The 20,614-nt window shown below is 41.2% G+C and overlaps 1 protein-coding gene across 2 annotated transcripts; it reads left to right on the top strand.

Annotated features, from left to right (window-relative positions):
- The first annotated feature begins 692 nt into the window (after positions 1–692).
- Positions 693–20,364, top strand: LOC134614097 (RING finger protein 145-like). Of its 2 annotated transcripts, XM_063457525.1 has the most exons (12): positions 693–868; positions 6,018–6,231; positions 6,320–6,487; positions 8,097–8,205; positions 11,322–11,413; positions 11,992–12,227; positions 12,810–12,985; positions 13,140–13,280; positions 14,139–14,321; positions 17,189–17,336; positions 18,207–18,563; positions 19,643–20,364. In XM_063457525.1, the coding sequence occupies exons 2-12, from the start codon at positions 6,189–6,191 to the stop codon at positions 20,102–20,104; spliced, it is 2,115 nt and encodes a 704-aa protein (XP_063313595.1). In that variant the 5' UTR covers positions 693–868; positions 6,018–6,188; the 3' UTR covers positions 20,105–20,364. The 2 variants fall into 2 exon arrangements, with proteins under 2 accessions (XP_063313595.1, XP_063313596.1); XM_063457526.1 differs by lacking the exons at positions 693–868; positions 6,018–6,231 and having other exon boundaries at positions 6,399–6,483.
- Positions 20,365–20,614: the final 250 nt, after the last annotated feature.

Raw genomic sequence — 20,614 nt, 5'->3', positions numbered from 1 at the left:
TTGCACCATTATGGCGAGCGGTCAGAGATATTAGCGGAGCACCTCATGACCCCAACACTCACTGGTTCCTACAATTCACAATTCCCGGTGCTCTGGGTGACTATAGCGTCCCTTTACATATACCCCAGCAGCCTTGACACTGTATCACATTCCGTTATATTGCACACAGTCTGTATGCCATCATTCTCTTTCTTGAAAATCTCTCAATAAAAACCCATTGGAAGGAAGAATATTTTGGACTATATCCCCCTTGGTGATTGGCTATCAGTATGGCTGTAAAAGCATTATGGGAGATGTAGTCCAAAACATGCCTACCCCTGGCAGAGAGATTCCAAGTCTCCCTGCTTACACAGCCTAGCTCTAGCTGGAAAGAGGAAATAAAAACAAAGACAAAACATTGCAACAATTAGCCCTCACTCAATATGGCGGCTATAACACAGACTGACATGAGTCTTCCCTCACTCAATATGGCGGCTATAACACAGACTGCCATGAACCTTCCCTCACTCAATATGGCGGATATAACACAGACTGACATGAGTCTTCCCTCACCTAACATGGCGGACCATGAGCCTTCCCTCACCTAACATGGCGGACATAACACAGAATGCCCTTACCCTCAGTTTTCACTCACTCAATATGGCGGACAAGACATGAAGAGAGCGGTCCTCTCCCGAGCTTGCCCTTACCTGTCATGGCGGATAGTGCTTCAGCCAGCAGTGATACGTTCTACCTGCGCTCGTTCTCTGGGCTGTCAGACTGGTGACGTGTATGTGGTGGGGTCAGAGAGCAGGTTTTATCCGGGACATCGTTCCAGGACAGCCCGGGGATGTGATGCCTGAGCCGGGTAACCTGCATGTCTTCACCGGTATGTGATAGAGATAGAGATAGAGATAGAGGGTAGTGGGGAGTGGGCAGCGGGCAGCCCTGACAGTATACACAGAGCCCCTGCTATCTATATACAAATATACAGAGCCCCTGCTATCTATATACAAATATACAGAGCCCCTGCTATCTATATACAAATATACAGAGCCCCTGCTATCTATATACAAATATACAGAGCCCCTGCTATCTATATACAAATATACAGAGCCCCTGCTATCTATATACAAATATACAGAGCCCCTGCTATCTATATACAAATATACAGAGCCCCTGCTATCTATACACATATATACAGAGCCCCTGCTATCTATATACACATATATACAGAGCCCCTGCTATCTATATACACATATATACAGAGCCCCTGCTATCTATATACACATATATACAGAGCCCCTGCTATCTATATACACATATATACAGAGCCCCTGCTATCTATATACATATATATACAGAGCCCCTGCTATCTATATACACATATATACAGAGCCCCTGCTATCTATATACACATATACCGAGCCCCTGCTATCTATATACAAATATACAGCGCCCCTGCTATCTATATACAAATATACAGAGCCCCTGCTATCTATATACAAATATACAGAGCCCCTGCTATCTATATACAAATATACAGAGCCCCTGCTATCTATATACAAATATACAGAGCCCCTGCTATCTATATACAAATATACAGAGCCTCTGCTATCTATATACACATATACAGAGCCCCTGCTATCTATATACAGAGCCCCTGCTATCTATATACACATATATACAGAGCCCCTGCTATCTATATACACATATATACAGAGCCCCTGCTATCTATATACACATATATACAGAACCCCTGCTATCTATATACACCTATACAGAGCCCCTGCTATCTATATACCTATATATACAGAGCTCCTGCTATCTATATACCTATATACAGAGCCCCTGCTATCTATATACAAATATACAGAGCCCCTGCTATCTATATACCTATATATACAGAGCCGCTGCTATCTATATACCTATATATACAGAGCCCCTGTTATCTATATACCCATATATATACAGAGCCCCTGTTATCTATATACCCATATATATACAGAGCCCCTGCTATCTATATACACACACACATATATATATATATATATATATATATACATACATACACAGAGCCCCTGCTATCTATATATATATATATAGCCCCTGCTATCTATATACACACACATATATATATATATATATATATATATATATATATATATATATATATATAACAGAAATAAGGGAAGCACTCTCCGGTCTTAATAAAAGGTCCTTCAGTATTTTATTTCCAAAAAATGGATTTACATACTTCGGTCGACGTTTCGACCCCTCAGGGTCTTCCTCAAGATCAAGATCTGGATCTTGAGGAAGACCCTGAGGGGTCGAAACGTCGATCGAAGTATGTAAATCCATTTTTTGGAAATAAAATACTGAAGGACCTTTTATTAAGACCGGAGAGTGCTTCCCTTATTTCTGCATATATATCCCTTAAACGTGGGATAGCACCAAGGCATCTAAAACTTCAATATTGAGATAGGGTGAGTGCCAAGCTATATTTGTTTTGTGTGTGTGTGTATATATATATATCTATATATATATATATATATATATCCCCTGCTATCTATATACACACACATATATATATATATATATATATATATATATATACATACACATATATAGAGCCCCTGCTATCTATATACACATATATATATACACAGAGCCCCTGCTATCTATATACACACATATATATATATATATACATATACAGAGCCCCTGATATATATATATATATATATATATACATACATACATACAGAGCCCCTGCTATCTATATACACATATATATAGAGCCCCTGCTGTCTATATACACACACACACATATATATATATATATATATATATATATATATACAGAGCCCTGCTATCTATATACCTATATATACAGAGCCCTGCTATCTATATACCTATATATACAGAGCCCTGCTATCTATATACCTATATATACAGAGCCCCTGCTATCTATATACCTATATATACAGAGCCCCTGCTATCTATATACCTATATATACAGAGCCCCTGCTATCTATATACCTATATATACAGAGCCCCTGCTATCTATATACCTATATATACAGAGCCCCTGCTATCTATATACCTATATATACAGAGCCCCTGCTATCTATATACCTATATATACAGAGCCCCTGCTATCTATATACCTATATATACAGAGCCCCTGCTATCTATATACCTATATATACAGAGCCCCTGCTATCTATATACCTATATATACAGAGCCCCTGCTATCTATATACCTATATATACAGAGCCCCTGCTATCTATATACCTATATATACAGAGCCCCTGCTATCTATATACCTATATATACAGAGCCCCTGCTATCTATATACCTATATATACAGAGCCCCTGCTATCTATATACCTATATATACAGAGCCCCTGCTATCTATATACCTATATATACAGAGCCCCTGCTATCTATATACGTATATATACAGAGCCCCTGCTATCTATATACCTATATATACAGAGCCCCTGCTATCTATATACCTATATATATACAGAGCCCCTGCTATCTATATACCTATATATACAGAGCCCCTGCTATCTATATACCTATATATACAGAGCCCCTGCTATCTATATACCTATATATACAGAGCCCCTGCTATCTATATACCTATATATACAGAGCCCCTGCTATCTATATACCTATATATACAGAGCCCCTGCTATCTATATACCTATATATACAGAGCCCCTGCTATCTATATACCTATATATACAGAGCCCCTGCTATCTATATACCTATATATACAGAGCCCCTGCTATCTATATACCTATATATACAGAGCCCCTGCTATCTATATACCTATATATACAGAGCCCCTGCTATCTATATACCTATATATACAGAGCCCCTGCTATCTATATACCTATATATACAGAGCTCCTGCTATCTATATACCTATATATACAGAGCCCCTGCTATCTATATACCTATATATATATATACAGAGCCCCTGCTATCTATATACCTATATATACAGAGCCCCTGCTATATATATACATATATATATAGGTACCCCTCATGTACAGGTTTTATGGTGTTTTCAGAAGTTACAGAGTCAAATATAAGGCTTGTGTTTCAGTTTTTTTACATTGAAATTCGCCAGATTGGTTACTTTGCCTTTTGAGACCATATGGTAGCCCAGGAATGAGAAGTACCTCCATGATGGCATACCATTTGCAATAGTAGACAACCCAAGGTATTGCAAATGGGGTATGTCCAGTCTTTTTAGTAGCCACTTAGTCACAAACACTGGCCAAAATTGGTGTTCAAATTAGTTTTTTGCATTTTTCCACACACAAACCAATATGAACACTAACTTTGGCCAGTGTTTGTGACCAATTGGCTACTAAAAAAGACTGGACATACTTCTTTGCAATACCTTTGGTTGTCTACTATTACAAATGGTATGCCATCATTGGGGTAATTTTAATTCCTGGGCTACCATACGGCTTCAAAGGCAACGTAACCAATTTGGCGAATTTCAGTGTGAAAAAACTGAAAATGTAACGTGCTATATTTGACCCTGTAACTAAAACACCATAAAACCTGTACATAGGGGGTACTGTTTTACACGTGAGACATCGCTGAATACAAATATGTGTATTTTATTGCAGTAACAGCAAACAGTATTATGACATTCACAGTTAGAATGTCACGTAGAATTAAACATTTATTTTTGAATTTTTTTTATTCTTTATTTTATTTGTGCGAAAAGTAACAACAAGCGTGCAAAGCCACGATAGCATCTGCAGGCATTTTTAAAAATATTTCAAAGTGTGGCGGTTGAGACAGCACATTTTTTTATTTATAGAACAGGCTAGTAAACACCATTGGATTAGAGTTTAGCATGCAAGGTTAAAACGTGTATGTAACGAGGCTAATATGTTTGTAGCTTTGCATCGTTAAGAAAGACAGCTTTTACGGTGAAAGTGTTGGTGACATGTTATTAACGGTTGGCACTAGGCAAGAGACGGTGGCTTTAACCCCTTAAGGACACATGACATGTCTGACACGTCATGATTCCCTTTTATTCCAGAAGTTTGGTCCTTAAGGGGTTAAACATGAGTCACATTCTTTATACTTAACTTTTGTTGTTGATCCATAGCAGAACCACAGTAGTTAGGGGTTAACAGAGGTGGCTTAGCTTAGTGGTTATGTTTCTAATTAAACTGTTGACACATAAATAACCATAGCGGTGACTAGGAGTGTGTAACACATAAAGATTATTAGGTTAGGCATGTCTGAAGTTACATTTATTTTTTAATTCTTATTTTCTCCCATTTTAAAAATATTTTATTCATATTAAATTATGTTTCATAGCTAAATATTTGATGTTAAATGAAAGCCCTGTTTCCCCTGAATAAACTGATATATAATAAGGGGGGGTGCATATAATATGAAAGAGGCGAATTACGCCTGAACAGCCATATAGTGCAAATTCCAGGTTTTGTTTACGTTTTCTTTTGATCACAACGTGTACATTTGGCTCAGTCGTTAGTTAACTGCAATGGGATAAATACTTACAAAAACATAACATACAGGGATATAATTTCTAATTAGTGGGGTAATAGCTGCTTGATCCAAGGAGACATCTGACTGCTATTTTGGGGTCACAAATGATTTTTTCCTAGTTTGTGGCAAAATTGGAAGCGCTACAGACTGGGATTCTTTCCTGCTTTTGGGTCAACAGCAAAAACTAATGTGAGGAAGGCTGAACCTGATGGACGCAAGTCTCTTCATCTATGTAACTATATGAAATATATACACTAAAACTACTTCATTAAGCTAAAGTTGTTTTGGGAACGTTAGTGTCCCTTTAAAATGCCAGTTTCTGTTTGTGTAATGTCTTGTAATTTTGTCTGTGTTTTTTTTTTTTATAAGAAGAATTTTTTTTATTTTTTTTTAATAAAGAGTGTTTAAAATATATATATAAATTATCCAGTGCACCAAGTATTTATTTGTGTTTGTTGAAATTGATTTATTTTTATCACAGGTCCCTTGAGCAGTCTTCTGGACACTCGGTAGCCCTGATCCCATTGGGGTCTTTGTCATATTTCATGGGACTCCTGGAGGCACCAGTCTCTAAAGATCATTCACCTGGTACTTCAGCTGGAGGCTGGCCCTACAGCTCCCATATTACACAGATAGCAGTACATGAGTGGGGATGACTGAGCACCTACTTTGTGTCACAAACCCTGTAACTGGAGGTGAATACTTTGACCAGTCATCTTATTTATAGTTATCTGAAACTTAGACTTATTTTCTCTGCCAGAACCCAGCAGTCTCTTTCCACAGACATGTCCAAACTCGAGGAAGTTGCCAACGTAATTCTTCGTGTTCCATGCATTGTTCTCCTAGATCTTTTGTACCGTTGGGATATTCATGGATACTCCGATACAAGACGTCCAGTGTATGAAACAAATTTCTTCAAGACAAAATACTTGTGGAATGTTTATTATGTGGGTAAGAATGAACTATACACATCAGTAGCAGTTGTCTATGGACGTTTGTAAGTCTGGTAAATATGTGTGAACATTATCCAACAAGTGGCAGATCCTTCAATAGATTAATTGTAAAAATATACACTGATCAGCTACAACGTTAAAACCACTGACATGTGAAGTGAGTAACTGACTATATTGTTACAATGACACCTTTCATGTGGTGGGCTATATTAGGCAGCAAGTGAATAGTCAGTTCTTGAATTTCATGTGTTGGTAGCAGGAAAAATGGGCAAGTGAAAAGACCTGAGTGACTTTTATAAGGGCCAAATAGCGATAGCTAGATGCCTCAGTCATACCATCTCCAAAATGGCAAGCCTTGTGTGGTGTTGCAGTGGTTAGCACCTATCAAAAGTAGTGCAGGGAAGGACAACCGGTTAATCCCAAGGCTCATTGATGCACGTGGGTAGCAAAGGCTAGCTTGTCTGATCACACAGAATAGCCGATTGGGTATATTTGAAGAATGGTCTTGTTACCAGTGGAGTACCTCAGGGATCTGTACTTGGACCCATTCTCTATAATATTTGTATTAGTGATATTGCAGAAGGTCTTGATGGTAAGGTATGTCTTTTTGCCGATGATACTAAGATATGTAACAGGGTTGATGTTCCAGGAGGGATAAGCCAAATGGCTAATGATTTAGGTAAATTAGAAAATTGGTCAGAGTTGTGGCAGCTGACATTTAATGTGGATAAGTGCAAGATAATGCATCTTGGATGTAAAAACCCAAGGGCAGAGTACAGAATATTTAATAGAGTCCTAACCTCAACATCTGAGGAAAGGGATTTAGGGGTGATTATTTCTGATATCTTAAAGGTAGGCAGACAATGTAATAGAGCAGCAGGAAATGCTAGCAGAATGCTTGGTTGTATAGGGAGAGGTATTAGCAGTAGAAAGAGGGAAGTGCTCATGCCATTGTACAGAACACTGGTGAGACCTCACTTGGAGTACTGTACACAGTACTTGAGACCGTATCTTCAGAAGGATATTGATACTTTTGAGAGCGTTCAGAGAAGGGCTACTAAACTGGTTCATTGATTGCAGGATAAAACGTACCAGGAAAGGTTAAAGGATCTTAACATGTATAGCTTGGAGGAAAGGCGAGACAGGGGGGATATGATAGAAACATTTAAATACATAAAGGGAATCAACACAGTAAGGAGGAGACTATATTTAAAAGAAGAAAAACTACCACAACAAGAGGACATAGTCCTTAAATTAGAGGGGCAAAGGTTTAAAAATAATATCAGGAAGTATTACTTTACTGAGTGGGTAGTGGATGCATGGAATAGCCTTCCAGCTAAAGTGGTAGAGGTTAACACAGTAAAGGAGTTTAAGCATGCGTGGGATAGGCATAAGGCTATCCTAACGATAAGATAAGGCCAGGGACTAATGAAAGTATTTAGAAAATTGGGCAGACTAGATGGGCCGAATGGTTCTTATCTGCCGTCACATTTTATGTTACCTTGATTACTCCTTCCTTCCTGTGATATACTGTGCCATGCATTGCCCCTCTGAATGGCATTGCGTTGTTCTGTCTCTAGATGTTCACCTCTGTTTTGTTTATCCAGGTCACTTGGTATGTGCTGTCCTCCTAATACTGCCTCTTCGGTACTTGGTGAAGATATACCTTTACCTACTCACTGCTCTGCTTCTGTATGTGGCTCATCAGACAGCCAGGTAAGGCACCTGCAAATAACCTCTTGTCTGTATATTACACAGCATACAGCGTTACAGTCAGGGGAAGTAAGCTCTCAGTGAGTGGATATTAGCAAGCGTTTAGCTCTCAGTGAGTGGATATTAGCGAGCGTTTAGCTCTCAGTGAGCGGATATTAGTGAGCGTTTAGCTCTCAGTAAGCGGATATTAGTGAGCGTTTAGCTGTCAGTGAGCGGATATTAGTGAGCGTTTAGCTGTCAGTGAGCGGATATTAGTGAGCGTTTAGCTGTCAGTGAGCGGATATTAGTGAGCGTTTAGCTGTCAGTGAGCGGATATTAGTGAGCGTTTAGCTGTCAGTGAGCGGATATTAGTGAGCGTTTAGCTGTCAGTGAGCGGATATTAGTGAGCGTTTAGCTGTCAGTGAGCGGATATTAGTGAGCGTTTAGCTGTCAGTGAGCGGATATTAGTGAGCGTTTAGCGGTCAGTGAGCGGATATTAGTGAGTGTTTAGCTCTCGGTGAGCAGATATTAGTGAGCGTTTAGCTCTCAGTAAGTGGATATTAGTGAGCGTTTAGCTCTCAGTAAGTGGATATTAGTGAGCGTTTAGCTCTCAGCGGATATTAGCGAGCGTTTAGCTGTCAGTGAGCGGATATTAGTGAGCGTTTAGCTGTCAGTGAGCGGATATTAGTGAGCGTTTAGCTATCAGTGAGTGGATATTAGTGAGCGTTTAGCTGTCAGTGAGCGGATATTAGTGAGTGTTTAGCTCTCGGTGAGCAGATATTAGTGAGCGTTTAGCTCTCAGTAAGTGGATATTAGTGAGCGTTTAGCTCTCAGTAAGTGGATATTAGTGAGCGTTTAGCTCTCAGCGGATATTAGCGAGCGTTTAGCTGTCAGTGAGCGGATATTAGTGAGCGTTTAGCTGTCAGTGAGCGGATATTAGTGAGCGTTTAGCTGTCAGTGAGCGGATATTAGTGAGTGTTTAGCTCTCGGTGAGCAGATATTAGTGAGCGTTTAGCTCTCAGTAAGTGGATATTAGTCAGTGTTTAGCTCTCAGCGGATATTAGCGAGCGTTTAGCTCTCAGTGAGCGGATATTAGTGAGCGTTTAGCTCTCAGTGAGCGGATATTAGTGAGCGTTTAGCTCTCATTAAGCGGATATTAGTGAGCGTTTAGCTCTCAGTGAGCGGATATTAGCGAGCGTTTAGCTCTCAGTAAGCGGATATTAGCGAGCGTTTAGCTCTCAGTGAGCGGATATTAGCGAGCGTTTAACTCTCAGTGAGCGGATATCAGTGAGCGGATATTAGTGAGTGTTTAGCTCTCAGCGGATATTAGTGAGCGTTTAGCTCTCAGTGAGCGGATATTAGTGAGTGTTTAGCTCTCAGTAAGCGGATATTAGCGAGCGTTTAGCTCTCAGTGAGCGGATATTAGCGAGCGTTTAGCTCTCAGTGAGCGGATATTAGTGAGTGTTTAGCTCTCAGTAAGCGGATATTAGCGAGCGTTTAGCTCTCAGTGAGCGGATATTAGCGAGCGTTTAGCTCTCAGCGGATATTAGCGAGCGTTTAGCTCTCAGCGGATATTAGTGAGCGTTTAGCTCTCAGCGGATATTAGTGAGCGTTTAGCTCTCAGCGGATATTAGTGAGCGTTTAGCTCTCAGCGGATATTAGTGAGCGTTTAGCTCTCAGCGGATATTAGTGAGCGTTTAGCTCTCAGCGGATATTAGTGAGCGTTTAGCTCTCAGCGGATATTAGTGAGCGTTTAGCTCTCAGCGGATATTAGTGAGCGTTTAGCTCTCAGCGGATATTAGCGAGCGTTTAGCTCTCAGTGAGCGGATATTAGCGAGCGTTTAGCTCTCAGTGAGTGGATATTAGCGAGCGTTTAGCTCTCAGTGAGCGGATATTAGCGAGCGTTTAGCTCTCAGTGAGCGGATATTAGTGAGCGTTTAGCTCTCAGTGAGCGGATATTAGCGAGCGTTTAGCTCTCAGTGAGCGGATATTAGCGAGCGTTTAGCTCTCAGTGAGCGGATATTAGCGAGCGTTTAGCTCTCAGTGAGCGGATATTAGCGAGCGTTTAGCTCTCAGTGAGCGGATATTAGTGAGCGTTTAGCTCTCAGCGGATATTAGTGAGCGTTTAGCTCTCAGCGGATATTAGTGAGCGTTTAGCTCTCAGCGGATATTAGTGAGCGTTTAGCTCTCAGCGGATATTAGTGAGCGTTTAGCTCTCAGTGAGCGGATATTAGTGAGCGTTTAGCTCTCAGTGAGCAAATATTAGTGAGCGTTTAGCTCTCAGTAAGCGGATATTAGTGAGCGTTTAGCTCTCAGTAAGCGGATATTAGTGAGCGTTTAGCTCTCAGTAAGCGGATATTAGTGAGCGTTTAGCTCTCAGTAAGCGGATATTAGTGAGCGTTTAGCTCTCAGTAAGCGGATACTAGTGAGCGTTTAGCTCTCAGTAAGCGGATACTAGTGAGCGTTTAGCTCTCAGTAAGCGGATACTAGTGAGCGTTTAGCTCTCAGTAAGCGGATACTAGTGAGCGTTTAGCTCTCAGTAAGCGGATACTAGTGAGCGTTTAGCTCTCAGTAGGCGGATATTAGTGAGTGGTTAGCTCTCGGTAAGCAGATATTAGAGAGCGTTTAGCTCTCAGTAAGCGGATATTAGCGAGGGTTTAGCTCTCAGTGAGCGGATATTAGCGAGGGTTTAGCTCTCAGTAAGCGGATATTAGCGAGGGTTTAGCTCTCAGTAAGCGGATATTAGCGAGGGTTTAGCTCTCAGTAAGCGGATATTAGTGAGCGTTTAGCTGGTAGTCAGGCTTTGAATTGTAAGATTTTAGTTAACTTGGCAGATAACATGCTTACAAACAACTCTGCTACATTTTCTGTCTTCCTGAAGGCAGTTGTTTGGGGTTACTAATACCCACAGATTTGTCATTTTTGTTGTATTTTTCATTTGTGCCGAGTCTGTGCCAAGGGACTCGGTATATTTCCATAGTTTGCCTTCTCTCCAGTGTGTGCTTAACCTTTTTATTAGTCCTCAATAAAGCAGGGGACTGGCATGGTCTTGTCAGCTTAGTTTTTATTTGGATTGTTAACAATAATTTATAATATGGTTCTTGTTGGTCACAGTGTGTTGCTTGGTGTGTGTTTTACAGAGATTATATCCGTCAGGAGATGGACTCTGACTTCACCGGAGCGGTGTACGAGGATCCCGACACACTGACCCGAAATATAAGCACACTTACAGGTAGTCATTGGTGGCAGTATTAATTTACAACAAATGAATTTGTTATTATCGTAGTAAACTAAACCCAGATAGGGTTATTCAAGGGGAATTTTCCCTTTTTAGTATTTTTACATTTAAGGTCAAAATACGAGAACTTTAATTTGTTTTTACTGCTAGGGCCTTAAATGTGAAATTCACTTTAATTTATATAGTGTGGATTTTGATTGGTCTCCTGATGACCATGTTTGGGATTCATACATTTAAATGAATCTATACAAACTATGCGAGATTTCAGGGGTCTCTCTGGCAGACCGGTGGCTACACACACTGTGTATCGCTCAGACTGCTTTGTACGTTTACCGAGATGTTATAAGTGAGAGGTTATGCGGTGTACACTGTTTGGAAATGTAAGGAATCTCCGTTTTTGAAACGTAGTTTGCATGTAGAAAGCGTGAGTAATTGGCTGGTTGCACAGACCCTTGGCTAATCCACATAGTTTAGTCTGTTCATGTTCTGTATAAATCACATGACTGTTCTTGGTAAAACAGAGATTTGATAACTTTCATTGTTTTTTGTGTTTTTTTTTGTTTTTGTTTCAGGCATGGTGATGCTAAGTACTCTTTGTTCCTTATTGATGAAAACGCGTCATGCATGGCTGTTTAGCTCCCCGATGTTGCCTCTGCTGGCCCGTCTGGTTGGGCTTCCTCTCCAATTTCTGCCAATTTTTAACACAGTCTCTATGGCACTGACATTAATGGAGGTTGTCTACGTCATGGCGTCTAACCTGGGTGTGATGCTCGTCCTCCTCAAAAAGGCAATTCAGGAAGTGGTGCAGGTACCCACTCTAGCAATCTCCCCAGAGATTATAGTTTAAAGTTTCCTTCTCTCCAGAGTAGTTCTTGGCTATCGGAAATCTTTGACAATCACGGTCTAACTCTGATCTGCAATTGGTTTGTTTGAGGTGCCTGAAGGAGATGCCTTTAAAGGGACACTGTGAGCACCAGAACCACTACCGCTTAATGTAGTGCTTCTACTGTGTATAACCTGTCCCTGCTGGCTTTTCAATGTAAACGCTGCCTTTTCTGAGAAATATTGTTTTCTGCAAACATTGCAGCACAGACGTTCAGCATTTCTACTCTCTACATGGAGATGTTGAGCGACCCCAAAGAGCTGCATTAACTCAATTAGCACAAAGGGTGAGGGGGGAGATAATCAGACCTACTCGTAAAACATGTCTGTATTCTGTTAGTCTCTAAATAATACATTCTTGGTTCCATCTTGTAAAAGCTTCCATCATAGCACCGCATGCTTTGTTGATCGGAAATTGACACATTCTGATTGGTGTTGGTATTTGTTCATGGATCTCCCGTGTGATGTATGTATTGGTATTTCAGTCCGTCCTTATTGTCCTTGGCAGATGCTGGAGGTGTACAGAATAGTGGCTCTGGGATTGTCTCTCTGGACCCAGCTGGCTGTCCCCATGTTGTTCCTGGTCTTCTGGCTGGTGCTCTTCAGCTTTCATATGTTCTCCTTCCTTTCCTCCAAGCCAGGTGTACTAATCCAGCAAGGACTCCTCTTTATCTCCCTCAATAGGTAATCTAGCTCCTGTGCTAGGCACACATTAAATAGTGAAGGGCTGCTTGCCTCATGTTTCACAGCACCGTTTCAGTAAACCATTGTTCTAATCGTTCTGTTACAGTGTAGCTGTGTGTAGTGTACTTCTCATGCTTTTATCCTGTCTTTACAGCGTTGCAGAGTGCTGTGGGACACCCTACAGCCTCATTGGGCTGACATTCACCGTCTCATACTTGGCTTTGGGATTGCTTAATCTCTGCAAATTCTACCTGCTGGGATATGCCGCGTTTCACAACGGGAATGTCATGCACAGGTAAGGAAGACCTATATTATACTCCCTGCGCCTCTCATGCCATTTCTGTCATCTTCCCTGTTTGTTTTACCTTACTCTTTTTGTCTTCCTCACTCCATTCTGTGAATTATAATGAACTGCACTCTCTTTAAGGGCACTCTAAGCAACGAAACTCCTGCAGTTCACCGTAGGGTTTAGAGTAGCTATGCACATCCTCTTGTTCAGTAGCATGCTATAAAGAAATGGCTTGATATAATCCTGAGCCCATCTGGCTCCCAGACTCTGCTGGCTGCATTGATGTTAATTTAAATGAACTTGGAAGATGTTGATTGTCTCAGAGCCCCCAGCATCCAGGATCGATGAAATTGACACTGATAACTTGAAAGTGTGAAGTGAGAATAATCCATAATCTATATTTATGATACAGGGGGTACCCTGATTACGACAAGAGGGTCTCTTTTAATGTGCACACACGCAGTGACCCTGGTTTATAATGACTTACTTTCTCCATTAATTTGTACATGGTGGGCATGACGGAGGTGGTAACTCTGATTTATAACTATTCTCCGTTAATTTGTACACGGTGGGCATGACGGAGGTGGTAACTCTGATTTATAACTATTCTCCGTTAATTAGTACACAGGGGGCATGACGGAGGTGGTAACCCTGATTTATGACTATTCTCCATTAATTAGTACACCGGGGGCATGACGGAGGTGGTAACCCTGATTTATGACTATTCTCCATTAATTTGTACACAGTTGGCATGACGGAGGTGGTAACCCTGATTTATAACTATTCTCCATTAATTTGTACACAGGGGGCATGACGGAGGTGGTAACCCTGATTTATAACTATTCTCCATTAATTTGTACACAGGGGTGTGACAGAGGGAGTGACCCTGATGTTGCTTGCTCTGCAGACAGGACTTCTTGACCTACAGGTCCTACAAAGAACCTTCCTTCTGAGCATCATCCTCTTCATTGTCATCACGTCCACCTTGCAGTCCATGATAGAGATTGCTGACCCCATTGTGTTGGCACTGGCCGCCACACAGAACAGGTACAAAACATGCTCACAAGTAATAAGTAGAGTCGTGCACACTGTCGTATTAAAAGGCAAAAGCTGTATTTGTTTATTGTTGCATATTTACTCCAACCTCTGGCGCTGACCTCTGTAGTTCCTTTAAAGTGTCTGATGGCCTCTTCCTTTCTTCTCTCACAAGTCTCTTCCTTGTTTGGTTGCTGGGTTTTTGGGGATGGCCCTTTTGAAGCAGTGTCTGAGAGGTGTGATACAGCTGCCACTTCTGGATAATTTGAAATCCCAGCTAAAACTGTTGGATCAAACGCTTTGATTTCACTTTGTAGCCATTTCCTAACTTGTGTCGTTTGAGTTCTCTCTTTCTTCCTTCTGTAGAATGTGCTTTCTTAATCATTGTCACACCTTTCCTTCAGATTTGCAGCATGATCGATGATCGTTCTCTAGAATGGTCTTTTTATCCAGAGAATAATGCTTGTTACTTTTAATGTCTCACTGGTGGTCAATTGGTAAAGTGACATTAGAGACCCCTAAAGCACTTCATCTTGCCGAGTATGTGATCTATGCTCTGTGTGTAGATTACAGAATGCGGTGTATGTGATCTATGCTCTGTGTGTGGATTACAGAATGCGGTGTATGTGATCTATGCTCTGTGTGGAGATTACAGAATGCGGTGTATGGGATCTATGCTCTGTGTGGAGATTACAGAATGCGGTGTATGTGATCTATGCTCTGTGTGTAGATTACAGAATGCGGTGTATGTGATCTATGCTCTGTGTGTGGATTACAGAATGCGGTGTATGTGATCTATGCTCTGTGTGTAGATTACAGAATGCAGTGTATGGGATCTATGCTGTGTGTGTAGATTACAGAATGCGGTGTATTGGATCTATGCTCTGTGTGGAGATTACAGAATGCGGTGTATGTGATCTATGCTCTGTGTGTAGATTACAGAATGCGGTGTATGTGATCTATGCTCTGTGTGGAGATTACAGAATGCGGTGTATGGGATCTATGCTCTGTGTGGAGATTACAGAATGCGGTGTATGTGATCTATGCTCTGTGTGTAGATTACAGAATGCGGTGTATGTGATCTATGCTCTGTGTGTGGATTACAGAATGCGGTGTATGTGATCTATGCTCTGTGTGTAGATTACAGAATGCAGTGTATGGGATCTATGCTGTGTGTGTAGATTACAGAATGCGGTGTATGTGATCTATGCTCTGTGTGTAGATTACAGAATGCGGTGTATGTGATCTATGCTGTGTGTGTAGATTACAGAATGCGGTGTATGTGATCTATGCTGTGTGTGTAGATTACAGAATGCGGTGTATGTGATCTATGCTCTGTGTGTGGATTACAGAATGCGGTGTATGTGATCTATGCTCTGTGTGTAGATTACAGAATGCGGTGTATGGGATCTATGCTGTGTGTGTAGATTACAGAATGCGGTGTATGTGATCTATGCTCTGTGTGTAGATTACAGAATGCGGTGTATGTGATCTATGCTGTGTGTGTAGATTACAGAATGCGGTGTATGTGATCTATGCTGTGTGTGTAGATTACAGAATGCGGTGTATGTGATCTATGCTCTGTGTGTGGATTACAGAATGCGGTGTATGTGATCTATGCTCTGTGTGTAGATTACAGAATGCGGTGTATGTGATCTATGCTCTGTGTGTAGATTACAGAATGCGGTGTATCGGATCTATGCTCTGTGTGTAGATTACAGAATGCGGTGTATGTGATCTATGCTCTGTGTGTAGATTACAGAATGCGGTGTATGGGATCTATGCTCTGTGTGTAGATTACAGAATGCGGTGTATGGGATCTATGCTCTGTGTGTAGATTACAGAATGCGGTGTATGGGATCTATGCTCTGTGTGTAGATTACAGAATGTGGTGTATGGGATCTATGCTCTGTGTGTAGATTACAGAATGCGGTGTATTGGATCTATGCTCTGTGTGGAGATTACAGAATGCGGTGTATGTGATCTATGCTCTGTGTGTAGATTACAGAATGCGGTGTATGTGATCTATGCTCTGTGTGGAGATTACAGAATGCGGTGTATGGGATCTATGCTCTGTGTGGAGATTACAGAATGCGGTGTATGGGATCTATGCTCTGTGTGTAGATTACAGAATGCGGTCTATGTGATCTATGCTCTGTGTGTAGATTACAGAATGCGGTGTATGGGATCTATGCTCTGTGTGTAGATTACAGAATGCGGTGTATGGGATCTATGCTCTGTGTGTAGATTACAGAATGCCGGTGTATGTGATCTATGCTCTGTGTGTAGATTACAGAATGCGGTGTATGGGATCTATGCTCTGTGTGGAGATTACAGAATGCGGTGTATGGGATCTATGCTCTGTGTGGAGATTACAGAATGCGGTGTATAGGATCTATGCTCTGTGTGGAGATTACAGAATGCCGTGTATGGGATCTATGCTCTGTGTGGAGATTACAGAATGCGGTGTATGGGATCTATGCTCTGTGTGTAGATTACAGAATGCGGTGTATGGGATCTATGCTCTGTGTGGAGATTACAGAATGCGGTGTATGGGATCTATGCTCTGTGTGTAGATTACAGAATGCCGTGTATGGGATCTATGCTCTGTGTGTAGATTACAGAATGCGGTGTATGGGATCTATGCTCTGTGTGGAGATTACAGAATGCCGGTGTATGTGATCTATGCTGTGTGTGTGTGTAGATTGCGGTGTATGTATGTAATCTATGCTCTCTGTATTATCTATGCTCAGTGGAGATTCGATTGATGTGTATATTTGCTGTGCTCTTTGTGTTTGTCAGATTACTGAATACACTGTATATATTTTGTATTCTCTTTGTTATATTAGACTCCTTCTCATTTTGGTCTTTCCTTACAGAAGTCTCTGGAAGCATTTCCGTGGCCTCAGCATGTGCATCTTCCTCTTGCTATTCCCATGCTACATGGCGTACAAGATCTCCCACTTTTTCCATATGGATTTTTGGCTGCTGATCCTGGTCTCCAGCTGCATGCTCACCTCCCTGCAGGTAACTGGAACGTCCCATTATTACCCTTACTGCATGTCCGGGGCCTGGAGTCCACTCACCAGACCATTCTATTAGTTGGTCCATTCTCCTCCTGTGCACTCTGTGTACATGTGCTCCGAACTATATAAAGAGGTCACCTTCTCACAGCCGCACACACCCCATACTGCTGCCACTTGGTGTAACTATCATAACAAATCATATGTTTAATTAAAGTTTGTAACTGGGATGTTACCCGCAACTATATTGTAAGGAATAGAATCAAAACTTCTTCCATACTTTGTGTTGGCAGGACTGCCTGGCAACGAATAGATGTGTTTCATTATATATAAAAACGTATGGCAACATATAGTGAGGTAGTCTTCAAGTTTTAGATGTTTTATAGATACAATCTCAGTGATGCTTTGCCATTCTAAAACCTGGCAAAGCATCATGGGAGTTATAACCTTTGAAGTCATGGCCATTCTCCTGCATTTCATTGTTCCTATTTTCAACCTTTAAATCATAACAGACGTCACTGTTCCGATAGGGTAGTGATAGTAAGGAAGCCAGTATGTCAGTGTTAATGAGGTAATTTCCCAAGCTAGGTGACTCGGGTAGGTGGGGGCAGGATGGGAGTGGGGTTGAGTTTATGCACCCTTAGAAAATTAATGGTAGAGTTTCCTTTAATGCTGAAGAAGGGGTATGTATATATCGAAATCAATTAAAATGTAACTTATCCCGAAGATAAAATATATATGTTTTGCATAAGGTGATTGCTTAAACTGAAGACAATGGAACCAGTTTAATTTGTTTTGTTCACCCTGAGTTAAAGTAAAGTATATTTTACATTTGTGCTATCGGTGTCAAACCTTTACTCACTTTAATTCCTAGGTCTTGGGAACCCTGTTTATCTACACCTTATTTGTGATCGAGCTTTTCCAGGACAGCCGGGTGGAGATGATGGATGAGATAATATACTGTGTGAACGCAGTGAGCCGTGTGCTGGAGTTCTTGGTGGCATTGTGTGTTGTTGCTTACGGCTCCTGGGAGTCGATCTTTGGAGAGTGGAGCTGGATGGGTGTCTCTGTTATCATTGTCCATTCTTATTTCAATGTCTGGCTACGAGCACAGTCTGGCTGGAAAAGCTTCCTACTGAGGAGAGAGGCCGTTAAAAAGATAAATGCCTTGCCCAAAGCCACCACGCTGCAGCTGAGGGCCCATAATGATGTGTGCTCCATCTGTTTCCAGGTAACACTGTGGGAATGGGGTTCAGGAACCAGAGGAAAACCATTCCTACAAGTTGATAAAGACATCTGTCCTGCCTCAACTCGTGTAAAATAATTCCTATAACAAGATCTACAAAGTTATGGCATTGGAAGAGTCTTCTGTGTTACGTGTGCACTGTGTCATTTTAACACCTGCATTTGGTGATTCTTAGGCCTTGGTTACTGAGCTGTCACTGATTGTTAGTGCCTGTTTAGGATCACATTTCAGCCACAAACTACAGCACAGGCATGGATTGTGAGCACTGGTGTATGATGTCATATCTTATAACATTACTGTGTTAGCATGCAATATGAACAATGGTATATGACATCATACCTCCTCTCATTACCTTGTTAGCATGCAATATGAACAATGGTGTTATGATGTCATACCTTGTCCCATTACTGTGTTGGCATGTACTGGTGTATGATGTCATATCTCTGTCCATTACTTTGTTAGCATACAATGTGAACACTGGTTTATGACATCATACTTCTATCCATTGCTGTTTTAGCATGCACTCTGGCGACGTTTGATGTCATACCTATGCCCATTGCTGAGTTATCATGCAGTGTGAGCACTGTTTTATGATATCATCCCTCAATCCTCAGTTACTGTGTTCTGATCCACTGTGATATAGGCTTATGATATCATACCTGGTCATGTGCTGTATGTTCTGGTCTATTGGACATGTTTTGCTATTTGTATATCAATGAAGTGTCTGAAGGAGCTTGTTTAGATATTTCATAACTGTAGTTATCCAATCAGATACTTTGTGTAGAGATGGTTTAGGGTTTTTTTTTTTCCACACTAATCCAATGCCTTTCAATGGGAATCAGTGAATTAATAACGGAATCTATTGGTGTCAGAAGCCCCTATTGGCCGTTTGTCTGACAACCACTAATTTGCGTAGAGCTTGGCAAATGTAATCCGAGCCAATACTGATAAACTGTACAACAGCAATGCTGCAGGGGACACATCTACACCTCATTCTCTCATGAAGACCAGTGTGTTTTTGAGTAAATGTTCACTTAACATTGTTTTTGGTCTTGATCTTGCAGGACATGACTGTCTCAGTGATCACTCCCTGCAACCACTTCTTTCATGGGGATTGCTTACGGAAATGGTTCTACGTACAAGACACGTGCCCCATGTGCTTCCAGCAAGTGAAGCCAGATGTACTAAGTAGCAGTGATAGAGAATCAGAGGCAGACAGTGAAAATGGAGAAGATGATTTTGACCACATAATATCCGAGGCAGAAGAAGACACGGACTCCACTGAAGTGAAAGTGACTGAGATAGGTGTCAACGAATCTGGTGTAAATTGTAGTAATGAAATTAGCACTAATGAAGACGTACGAACGGAGAGTGAATTGATGGGAACCCAGAAAAGGGTGCAAGCAGTAGATGCAGAAGTTGGAGAGAAAACCAAAGGGGTTGAAAATACTCAAGAAAAACTGGATGAAGAGTTAGTTTGGGGTGAAGTCGAGGGTCTACGTGATACGACCGTTACTTGGGATTGATGTGATCATGTTGACTGCTAGTAAAGTGGATAAATGCCTGGCATGCGAGATGGGCCCCACAGTACCATATTTTCGGGAACCGGGTAAGATGTAGCTTGGTTGGTTTATGATTGCCAATGCTAAAATGGGGTAAGCTGAGGTTGGTCAGTAACTGGCACTGCGAAAGGGTAAACTGAGATTGGTCAATAACTGGCACTAAGAAAGGGTTAACTGAGATTGGTCTATAACTGGCACTGAGAAAATGGATAACCTAAAAAATTGGTCAGTAACTGGCACTGAGAAAGGGTAAACTGAGATTGGTCTATAACTGGCACTGAGAAAATGGATAACCTAAAATTGGTCAGTAACTGGCACTGAGAAAGGGTAAACTGAGATTAGTCCATGAGTGCCAAGTATAAAGGTCTAAGCTGTGATTGGTCAGTAACGGACACTGAGAAAAGAGGGTAAGCCAAGCTGGGTCTCTGAATGCCAGAGATAAAGGGCTAAGTTAAACGTGGCCATTGGTTGCCA

The sequence above is a fragment of the Pelobates fuscus genome, chromosome 6 (assembly GCF_036172605.1).
Source record: "Pelobates fuscus isolate aPelFus1 chromosome 6, aPelFus1.pri, whole genome shotgun sequence".
NCBI classification, from domain to species: Eukaryota; Metazoa; Chordata; class Amphibia; order Anura; family Pelobatidae; genus Pelobates; species Pelobates fuscus.
Note: the sequence above shows the minus strand (reverse complement) of the source record. Positions and strands in the feature narration are given on the sequence as shown.